Source organism: Rhododendron vialii, chromosome 8a (genome assembly GCF_030253575.1).
Source record: "Rhododendron vialii isolate Sample 1 chromosome 8a, ASM3025357v1".
Classification (NCBI taxonomy): domain Eukaryota; kingdom Viridiplantae; phylum Streptophyta; class Magnoliopsida; order Ericales; family Ericaceae; genus Rhododendron; species Rhododendron vialii.
The window spans coordinates 9,098,639-9,110,653 of NC_080564.1; the positions used below are offsets into that span (position 1 = coordinate 9,098,639).

Consider the following 12,015-nt stretch of genomic DNA (forward strand, 5'->3'; position numbering starts at 1 on the left):
AGGCAGTGAGGACAGCGTCGCTCCAATATGACTTAGGAAGCTGCATTTGAAATAATAAGGCACGCATAACTTCAGATAAGTGCTGAATCTTGCGCTCAGCAACTCCATTTTGTTGTGGAGTCCGAGAGCAAGACGATTGGTGAATAATGCCATGATCAAAAAAATTGAGAAAGGGTACTATGAAAATATTCACGAGCATTATCTGAACGAAATGTCTTAATGCACGTATCAAACTGATTCTTAATCTGCATGTAAAAGGATTTAAAAACAGATTTCAATTCAAATCTCTCTTTCATTAGATAAAGATAAGTGATACGAGAAAAATCATTCGCAAAAATAATATAATACTGAAAACCAGAAATACTAGGCACATGAATAAGCCCTCAAATGTCTGAATGAACTAATTGAAAAGGATGCAACGCACGACACTCAACCCTAGGATAAAAACTGACTCGACGGTGTTTACTAAACTCACAGACTTCACAAACCAACTTATTAATGGAACGACACGAGGGCACAAGTCGCTGCAAACTCTGAAGAGAGGGATGACCAAGACTACAGTGCTGTTGATATGGAGACTCTGATGTCTGAAGGGCAACAGGTTGAGACACTGTCAAGTAATAGAGGCCACCTCGCTCAATGCCCCCACCAATCTTCCTCCCCGTCGTGAGATCCTGAAAAACATAACCATGAGGAAGAAATGTAACAGAACAATTTAAAGATTTTGTAAGACGGCTTACAGACATAAGATTAAACGGGAAACGAGGAACATGTAATACATATGTCAATGTAAGAGAGGAAGAGACAGGAACTGAACCCAAACCAGTAACAGCAGTGGTAGATCCATCAGCTAAGGTAACATGAGATGATCTACCAACTGGTTGTCAATCACAAAGGAAAACAGGTGTACCAGTCATATGATCCGTAGCTCCCGAGTCAATAACCCAAGGAGAGGAAGAAGAGGAGGCAACACAAGCAATAGATGGACCGATCTGAGCAAGCATAGCAGCGAAAGATCCTGTCGTATTCTGAAATGACAATAAGCGCTGGTACTCATCAGCTGAAATAACCAAACTATCGGCAGAAGATTGAGCAAACTGTCCAGTATCCTCAGAGACAGTGGCCTGATGAGCTTGAGGAAAACCATACAACTCATAACATGTGTCCACCCAATGATTGGTCCCCCCACAGTAAGTACACAACCGAGCACCACGGCCTCCCCCCGTCGTGCGGCCACCTCGACTAAATGTACCATCACCTCGACCACCGATAACAGTATCTGTACGGCCAACAGAACCATGGCCATGTATTCCAAAATCGCGGCCACGACCTCTAAACCTAGAATCACTGCCGCGAGCATGACCACGGCTGACTGAGAACTCAGAGCTATTAGAAACAGCGGAAGTTAAAGCAAAATGGTCAGGAGTCGGTGTAGAAATAGATAATGACTGACGGAAACGACTGAAAACCTCACTGAGAGGAGGTAAGTCACGAGTCCCCAAAATCTGATTACCCACAGGACCAAAGTTCGATGATGCACCGGAGAGAAAGCGAGTGACCCTCATACGGTCACGCTGGCGCCGCATAACTTGAATATCAGTTTAAAGTGGTTCACAAATATCCAATTCATTACAAATGCGCCGGAACTTGGCATAATAATCTTCAAAAGAATCATCACCCTGAGTTATAGCAAAGAAAGACTGATGAAGGTCATATGTGCGACGGAGATTGTCGACACCTGAATACAATTCTTTTGCCTGGGTCCACACCTCTTTAGCAGTATCACAGAACATTAGCATACTAGCAACTTGTTCAATCATACTATTCCATAACTCGGAACGAATACAGGCATCAATAGCTTTCCATGCCCTATATGTCGGTCCATCAGTAGTAGCAGGAGCATCATCAATCAAATAGGAGTCCTCGAATTGACCCATATAATACACATCAACGGCTTTAGCAAAAAGAACATAATTGCCCCCATTTAATGGGGTGGAGGTAATAGGGCGCCTGTCGCAAGACCAAGAACCACCAGATAAGCTACCAACAAGAGTAGAACCACTGCTAGATACAGTACCAGAATCAGAATCATTCTTCTGCTCAGACATTTTACCGGTCAACAGAAAGGCACCAATCAATAAAAACCAACAAGATCAACTAACAGGAGCAATAACTACCAACAAGCGAACATCAACTGAAGCAAGAACAATTAGAACTGACCACAGCCATAAATACCCAACAGATTGGACGTGCGTTAGACATAACAGTCACGGATACGAACTCCATAGATGACGTAGATCCACCAATAACTAAACAGGATAAATCGAACACCGTCCAACCCAAATAAACTAAACAAAACAACTCCAAAAGGTCCGACTTACATCAATATTGAGTAGAAGATAGAGAAATGATGAGCAAATTGACTTGCATACCAAGAAAATCACAAGAGATCCAAAAAATACCAGCAACACAGAGCACAGGAGGCTGAAATCACATGAATCTGCAACTAGGAGACTCGCCGGAGTCAGGCGAGGGTCGCCGGAGACTGGGTGACTGCCGGCGAGGGTCGCCGGTGGCTGGGCTGTGGGTGGCGACGGGTTTAAGGCTGGTACAAAAGAGAGTCGGCAGAGAAAGGAGTAGATATGATAGAGAAAGAAGCAGATCTGGTACAGAAGAGAGTCGCCGGAGTCAGGCGAGAGTCGCCGGAGTCAGGCGATGGCCGACGAGGGTCGTCGGTGACTAAGCGACGGCCGGCGAGGGTCGCCGGCACCTGGGTTGGAGTTGTCAGGCGTAGATCTGAGGTCTTCAGAAAACACCATTGTTCACAGCCGAGATTACTGTTCACGACTATTATGTGGTGGTGGGTGACGTATGATGGATTTACGGTGGGTTCCGCTCTGATACCATATTGTTAGAAAGAGAGAGAAAGGAGAAAAAGTGTTTAGGATTGTTGAGTTACCCTAACACACAAAGACTTTATTTATATTATGAGATACTCATTACAATGAGATAATTAACTAATGTGGGACTAACATAAGCCTGACAATACTCTAACAAGTGCTATCAACTCTTTTGGAGTCAGTTTCTATAAATATATCTTCACCCTGCCTTTACTTGTGGTGCGCAAATTATATATTCATCCATAGGTGACAACAGATAGAGTGAAACTAACACTAATTAAATAGTCCGAGATTAGTCGAAATGCACTGCAAGTTGGTGTCGGACACATAATTATTATAAATAAAAGAAGAAAAAACGTTAATCTCGTGTTCTGGCATTTGAAATTTCCTCCATTATTCTATCCAATTAAATTGTCCTTGTTTTCACACACACAGTACCTTTCTGAAATCTGGTGACCATTCCAAGCCTCTCCTCCAGCTATTATTCTCTCTCTCTCTCTCTCTCTCTCTCTCTCTCTCTCATACAAACAGGTTATATATATTCATCAAGAGGGTGACAACTCTAAGAAACCAACACCAACCCCTCACAACAACACACACGGAACTAACATGGGCAGAGCTCCCTGCTGTGACAAAGCCAACGTCAAGAGAGGCCCATGGTCTCCCGATGAAGATGCCACACTCAAATCCTACATCGACCAACACGGCACCTGTGGTAACTGGATTGCCTTGCCACAAAAAATAGGTACATATAAAACCTTAATTTTGAGCCCTACTATCCTTATAATTTGTAAGTTTCGCATGTACGATGACAATTGACAGCTAACGCGCTAACCGCAAATGCAATGGAATTGCAATAACCACACTAATGCGAATAATTATACTATAACTTTTCTTTTATCGTTGTTATGAATGACATTTCTTTGCCGTTCAAGAAAAAGAAAACGTATGTTGTGACTTGAAAATTTTCGATAACTTCTTGATTTTGTTTATAAAATTACTAAAGTCTACCCAACATTGAATTTGGAACTAAAATTTAACTGTTTGGATTTTTAGGCCTCAAGAGATGTGGCAAGAGTTGCCGGCTTAGATGGTTGAATTATCTCCGGCCAAACATCAAGCATGGAGGCTTTTCAGAAGAAGAAGATAACATAATCTGCAGCCTCTATTTAAGTATTGGAAGCAGGTAATTGACCCTCCTTCTGTAAGCAACTAAAATTGGGCTTAGCTTCTTTTTCTCCTTTCTTAAAATTCCATTTGTTTCCTATATCAAAAAAATTCCACTTTTTGTACTTTCCAAACTCAAAAGATTGAACATTTTCTCCTTCGATCGGGATTTCATTTGTGTAGGTGGTCTATAATTGCTGCGCAATTGCCTGGACGAACTGATAACGATATCAAGAACTACTGGAACACGAGACTGAAGAAGAAGCTCATGGGAAAGCAACGGAAGGAACAGCGCACGAGTAGCATCAAGCATGAAATGAAGAGAGAGAGTGAGAGTTTCGTGGTTAATCCTCATGAGGCCATGAACCCAATTCTGTACTGGCCAGAACTGCCTTTGCATGACACATATTTGCAATACCCCTTTGATGTTTCCACCACCCAAGCCCAGCCATGTGATAATTCCACTATCACCTTTGCCTCTTCCACCTCCATGAATTCTGTGAAGAGCAGTAGTAGTACTTTTTCCCAGATGCCAAACATGTTTCAAGGATTCAACAACTACCAGATCGATCTAGGAGGAATCGTCTACGGCACCCCGCAACAAGTACTAGATGGATTGGAGAGTTTTTCTGGGGTGGATCTAGAGATGGTAAATCTGAGTAGCACTGGAAGTGGAATTAGCTCTGTTGAAAGTAATAGTTGGGGGGATATTAACTCTCTGGTCTACTCTCCCATGGTTCCCCATTATGAAGGCACAATGCAAGGTTCAACATGTGAAGCAAGTTACTTTGGGTTACAATAGCTCGTGGTGGGGTGTACTAATCAATCTGAATAGATAGGGGAATCTGTTTTAGTGCTTAATTTACTGGCTTATGCCCCATGGCAAGTCAGAATTGTTCTTCGATTTGTTTTTTCCATTGCAGTATTATCAGTCTCATATTGGTCCTCAGGTGTTGCATTAGGTTCGCCCTTTTTACTTTACTTCTAACTTTTGGTTGGAACCTTTCTCCACCCCTAATAAAATGTTATTTTGCCGTTCAAAAAAAATTATCAATCTCATATTTGCTTCATTTACGTAGGCTTCACTTTTGCATCATTTGTTTCTCTTCCACGCAATTTTATTAACCTTTTGTGGCCGATGGTTTGGTTTGATATATGCTTGATATATTGTGTTGTTTATTGTATATCTGGGTTTCTTCGGTCCTCAGGTGTTGCATTAGGTTCGCCCTTTTTACTTTAGTTCTAACTTTTGGTTGGAAACCTTTCTCCACCCCTAATAAAATGTTATTTTGCCGTTCAAAAAAAAAATGCTTGAACATTGGCTGACAAAAGATATTTACACAGATCTGAACACAACTCTCTCGTAAAATGTGATAATGGGATCCTGTTGAGTGTGACTTCAAATTGGGGAAGAGCGTCTGGACGGGAGTCACGTTCATCTAGACGCAGGGCTCAAGCTTAAATGGCCAAAGAGGTGTGTCAAGTGAGTCTGGGTGCTGGTCAAGTGCGTTCCGACGCGTGGCCCAAGGTTATTGCCGGAGAACTGTGTTTTCTTCGTCCGGACTCGGGGGAGCCCTATATATTGTACTGTATCTCATTTGTTTTAGGGTAGACTAAACTTGTTTTGGTGCGAGAAACCAAGAAAATCTGAGAGAGGCAATTAAAATGAGATTGGAGTGCCTGTAATCTTTAGTTATTATATCAGTATTAATTATTCTCTAATTTCAAGGGGTTGGGCCAAGTGGTCATGGTTTAGGACTTAGAATTTGCACGTTCTTAAGGTTCTAGATTTGAAACTCCTTAAGTGTTATTAACTCGTTTAGGTCTAGTCCATACAGAGCTTTAATTTGCTTTGATTTTAATTGGGACCCCCGCAAATGAGTGGTGAAATTGGTCTTCCAAGATTAGTCCAGGTAAGCAAAAGCTGGCCTAAACACTTGATCCCCGGAGTAGATATAAAGCATGTGTATTGAAGCATCTAAATCTTGTGTTCTTGTGTGACTGTTTCTTGCTTGTCTTATTCTTCTTTCATCTTTTATAGTTTCTTGTTATAGATCCATGAGTTCTTTGTGTATTCCACATAATCGATCGCAATTAGAGGTGAGCAAAAAATTCGTCAAACCGCGAACCCAGTCCAAATCAATTCAAACTGAAAGATTTGGTTTGATTTTTTAGTATTATGGTTTGGTCATGATTTAAAAAAATGAGAAATCGCTTTATATGGTTTGGTTTGTGGATTCATGTTTACGGTTATGATTCCAAACCAATTCAAACCGTATAGTACATTAATCACGTTCTAAACACACTGAGCGACTCAAATCATCGAAATTTGATTGGGAAAGGGGGGGTCCGTATTTTAACTAAAATGTGGAACCCCTCATAGGAAACACTGTGTGTGTGTGTGTGTGTGTGTAATTTAATTATGATTCACCAAATAAACATGGGAATACCTTAATCAACTAATTTTCTAATTTATTGATCCACTGCAATATTTAGTTTTCCTTCCCTGAAAAGATAATTTAGACTAAACTTTTATATATCACAACTCATTCCTAATTTCGTATGATTATTAATTTATTATACACAAAAATTACTGAACTCGAACCTTGATCACCACTGAGAAGGGAGATGAGTTACCAACTTTAGTAGAAGTGATTCTCAAATTAAATCCTTTTAATAAGGTGAAATTCTGGGAATCTTATCTAGAAGCTTGGAGTCCTAAACTAGAAAATTAATCCATTGCCATGTTGGTTCCATTTCTACCCGCGGCATAAAAGTATGGTACTCTTAATTCCTTCTTCTTCTTTTTTTTTGTTTGAAAAGCATACGGTACTCTTTCCTCATGATCATATACTACTACTTTTAAAGTACAAAGGGCCTGTACTATTTGTCTATAAATAATCATGGCATAAAAGTATAAAACTTGGTTTTGCTTATCTTTCTTCATGATAGTATATATATGACTTGAATTAATGTTTCTTATGACAAAGTTCTACTACCTACTTGGAAAGACAGAAGGGAAAGGTGCTTTGCTTTTGACGTTTTGGCAGCAACTTGTTTGGATCGATAGCATGTAGGGTATCCAAAAGTTGGTGCATTCCTTTATATTTATCTATCTTCCTGTCTGGAAAATAGAACAAGAAAGAGAGATGTGAAAGAAGTAGCACCTGTCCATTTGATGTAGTTCCAATGAGAATGTAGACAACTCGATGTGCAGCTCATGCCATGGCTTCATAATTTCATGGGCAGAGAGAGGGTTAGGATCCTATGTGCATGGGTGTTGTCTTCTCTAAAATCTCCTTCCGACGTCGCGTGCTGCCACAACATCTCAATTGAGTATTACTTTGCTAGCAATGTTTAGTGTTTTTTTATAACTTAGGGTGTACGTCCAGGTATATAGCTTAAATTTTCGAGTAGTTGAGAGCTAGCAATTTTAACTTACAAACAACGATACATTATCCGGCCAAAAAGAAATCCTTTTGTGTCAATTCCCAACTTCATTTGAACCTCTTTTTGTCATGATCACAGAATATCTATTGAATTGAATACATAAATTATCAGAACTACAAAAAAGAAGAGATTATCTCTATCGGATAAATGGTAAAATTTATAAATCTTTCGATATTTTCTAAGGCTTAGTATTTTTTTTTTTTTTGGTGAGTTCTTAACCTTTTCAAAGAAATCCAAACAAACAGCACACAGCTAACTAGTAAGGTATACAACGTTGGTTACAACATATGAAACCGTGTGATCGACTATGAAACAAAATAATAAGAAAATGCAATACTTGCTAATAAGTCTAAATCAAAGAAATAAATACTATCATTCAAAATAATCAAAACGAAAAGATTTGACCAAGTGAGGCTCAGGTCTGAAAAAACTAGAACTAATTAAAAAGAAAGTGGCTGAAAAGAAATTTATTTTTTTGTTGTGTAAAATTTTCTGTCCAAAGGTGATGATAATGAATGAAAGATTAATTAACGAGGAAAAAGGTTATCTGATAGGCAAGGACAAAAATTTAGTGGGAAGTTCTTTAATTTAATTCCATGCAAAAGACTGTGCACTAGTTTAAAACAAACAAAGTGAACGGGGGGCCCACCACAAGAGAAATGAACGTACCAGATTTTAGATTAAGCAAATTTGAACTGTTCATTTATGTTTCCTGGACCGTTTCCTAGAAACTTTTCTTGTTACCATCTATATTAGGCCTCTTGAGCTAAAGATGCAGGATTGACCAAGTCTTCTAAGTTTGGGGACCCGACTGCGGCCACCGACTAAAGTGAACTGACCATTACGTGGAACTCACTCCGGTTCTTGTATAAATGATTCGAGTTGTTCAATGAATTTTACAAAAAAAAAAAAAAACGGAGTAAGTTCGTGAAAAATCGACTACAGCCACCGACCAAAGTGCACTGACCATTACGTGGAACTCATTTTGGGTCCTGCATAGATGATCCGAGCTGTTCAATATATATATATATATATATATATATATATATATATATATATATATATATATATAATGGAGTAGGTTTATGAAAAATTAACTCAATCTGAAACGTGTAAATGCTCGATCCAATCTTGTAATTTTTCATTCAAATTCAAGATCCTATAATCTGAAAGAAAAATTGAAAGATTGAATCGATTACCTATACGCAGTCCGGATCCAATGAGGGATCCCGCATGGTGCTACCGTGCGGGACTCCCCTTTTCCAATCGAATTATGACGATCCGAACCGCTCAAAGTGATCAGAACGTGATTTTAAGGGTACTCGCGAGAAATCAGCAAAAAAAATGATCGGGAAGGGCTTGATCCGAACAGTTTTTTATTGAACGGTTCAGTAAAAAACTGCTCGAATCAAGCCCTTTCCGATCATTTTTTTTGCTGATTTCTCGCGGGTACCCTTAAAATCACGTTCTGCACACTTTGAGCGGCTTGGATCGTCGCAATTCGATCGGGAAAAGGGAGTCCCGCACTGTAAGGCCGTAAGGGATCCCTCATTGGATCCGAACTGTACCTATACGTATCGGATTGAGCTGATTTTTCACAGGCCCACATGATTTTTTTTAAACTTATTGACCAGCTTGGATCATCCGGGCAGGACCTAAAATGGGCCCTGCTTGATGGTCGGTGCTGCTGTGATCGGTTCCTATGGCATTTTCGAAGTTTGGGCCATCTGAAAGAAACAGTTTGTTTTTCTTTTTCTTTTTATTTCTGGTTTCGATCAAAATTTATGCTTTTTGAGTTGATGGACAAGAAGAATAAAAAAACATAAATAATATAATACGAAAATTAAAATAAATTCTCAAGAACAAGAGAGAGAAAGAGTGCGCGCGCTCGCGAGCGCCAAACCATTGCTTTTAGGTTCACCTTTTGTCTTTCTCAAAACTAATGTATACTTTTACTATTTTCTAATTTCTCTTGACGAGACAAGTCAAAAAAAGTAAAAAATTTGGTCAAAATTTAAAAAATTAGTAAAGAATATAAAGTCAAATACACAAACAAAAAAAAAAAAGAGTTAAAAAAACAATATGAAACTGCATTATTGCCTTGATGATCTTCGAAGCGATTTACCCAGTCAAGAGAACTAAATACCCAAGATGCAATAACTCCCCTGAGGTAAACGAAACCACTCTATCCCACAGCTATCGCGATGCTAATCAGTGCGCTAGCTGGCCATCTTGCACGATTGAGAGCCGGACAAGAAGAAGACCTAGTTTATGATCAGGGACAGCCTAAACACATTAGGCAATTCCTAGGCTAATTTTAGCTTGTTTTGGTCTGTAATATTTACTTGACTTTGCTCGCACCTCTGATGCGGACCTTCTTTGAGGTCTAGGTTATACATGAAGTTACCGACGTACCCCAAAAAAAAAAAAACTAAATTACAGTACTATTTACTCTTAACGTATTAGATTTTGGGTGGAAAGTTTCTTGTTTATAGAGCGGCTATAAACAAATGTTTACGGAGCTTAATCTCGGCCCCCGAATTTTAAAAAAACTATTCGCGCGAATAGTCTTTTTAAAATCTGGACCATTGATTGCCGAAACTGACAGCTGAAATTGCACAACTCCATAAATAGGCTGTTTGCAGCTGCTCCGGAAATAAGTTTCTTCTCATGTTTGATACAGACTGGTAACTAACTGTTGAGGAATATTTTTCTGAGCCTACAGTTTCAAACAGTATCTGGCTAGCTTTATTGATTTCCTTGGTCAGATAATATATAAACGTTCAAGGATATCTGTAATGCTGATGTTATGAAAATTCGTTTGAGCTAAAGTGAAATCATTGCAGTATCAAAGCGGATATCTAAAAGATGGCTTCACAAAGGCATGGGTGAATAATAATCAATCAAATATTCTGCTAGCTCCCATGAATTAATACAGTTTCAACTCCACCCCCCTTTGATGATCTCATTTATGATCTTGCAAAATCTTTCAAGTTCCAACTTCCAAGGATAGGAGTGCAGTGCTGATCGAGAAAAAGAAAAAACATATGTATCCGTAAGAAATTGCGTTTTATGTGGAAAACCCTAAATCATGACCTAGATATATGGATTTGCTTCGTTTTGATCTTTTCTGGGTATTAATCAACCCACCAATTAGAGTAGGGTGAGTTTTTTAAAAGTGCTAAAAGTTTTCTCTGTATCTTGTAAAAGAAAAAAGCTTTTTTAGTAAATGGGTACGTAACAATCACCGGAATGAATCAAACACTACGATTATCATTGTGTAATTACAAAAATCTTACCATATGATTTGAATCCTTATAATTATTCTAAGACGTATTTGTTGAATCTACATTTACTATACCCATTGTTTGTCTGTCGTTGCCTTGAATCTCTGCAAGTTTTCCATTTGCCCCTCGAAGATTCACCAAAGAACTATGTATAGCCCAGGTTCTCGTCCTAGGGCTTTCCTCAAATATGTTAATCAGGAAGATAAACTCTTGAGAGATATTCAACACGGCTCAAGGATCCACAGATCTATTCATGTTTTGACGTAAGGCAAAAGAAAATCGCATAACTAATGCGTCCATAAATTTATAATAATGACACTATATAAAATTAATGTGCATGTTCTTTCGGTGTTTGCGGGTTCAAACCCCTTCAATCCCGACGGATCCAATCAATACATCAACTCAACTCCCTCTTTTCTATGAAAGCTGATACAGAGGGCAGAGCTCGATCGATTTCATTCCCAAATGGGGTCCTATTTTTTCTTTCACAATTTTTTCTTTTTTCAAAAGTACTATGTCAAAAACGATGAGTGTAGTTATAAAATGTACTGGCATGCATAATGTTTTATATGTAGGACCGCTTCCTCCAAATTTTCTTTCTTTCTTTAGCCAGTTTATTTATTACATCTGGCTGATATTGATTTGATACCGGTAGTGACTTTTGTCAAATCAATGTAGAAACACATAAATTCCTTTTCCATTTGTCCTTTAGGAAGAAAAAAAAAAGTCAAAATTAATCAACTAACAATTCTTGTACGTCCCAGAAGAAAATCAAAATGGATTATTTATGGGAAATTGACTTCTACACTCCCCTTTTTATCACACACATTCCCTTTTTTTTTGTCTTTATTTGGTGTGAATTTACTCTATTGTCCCTTAATGTGTAAAAAAATGAACTTATAAAAGGGTAAAAAGGTAAATTCACATAAATAAGGACAAAAAAAGGAGTGTATGTGATAAAAAATGGAGTGTAGAAGTCAATTCCCTATTTATGTAGTCAATTATGACCCTTAAATCAAAAAACGTGTTGTTGTCAAAGACCTGCAGGCAGGGCTTAACGGGGCGCACTACACATGCATTCTTATCAAAGCCATTCACCTAGTCTGATCAAGCAAATTAAGTGTACATTCAATTGATCCTCACATTTTCACCAACTAATTTGACTTTGAATTTGTCCAAATTAAGTTGGTCTACAACTTCTGGATATATGA

General features: G+C 38.6%; 2 protein-coding genes across 2 annotated transcripts; one reads left to right on the forward strand and one right to left on the reverse strand.

Moving 5' to 3' along the window:
* Nucleotides 1-402: 402 nt before the first annotated feature.
* Nucleotides 403-1,586, reverse strand: LOC131298530 (uncharacterized). Its single transcript, XM_058324013.1, has 2 exons — nt 911-1,586; nt 403-674 (listed from the first exon to the last, which is right to left on the reverse strand). Exons 1-2 carry the CDS (start codon nt 1,584-1,586, stop codon nt 637-639), a joined length of 714 nt encoding a protein of 237 aa, XP_058179996.1. The 3' UTR covers nt 403-636.
* A 1,801-nt stretch (nt 1,587-3,387) lies between these two features.
* On the forward strand, nt 3,388-5,114 carry LOC131335656 (transcription factor RAX3-like). Its single transcript, XM_058371112.1, has 3 exons — nt 3,388-3,645; nt 3,957-4,086; nt 4,251-5,114. Exons 1-3 carry the CDS (start codon nt 3,510-3,512, stop codon nt 4,867-4,869), a joined length of 885 nt encoding a protein of 294 aa, XP_058227095.1. The 5' UTR covers nt 3,388-3,509; the 3' UTR covers nt 4,870-5,114.
* Nucleotides 5,115-12,015: the final 6,901 nt, after the last annotated feature.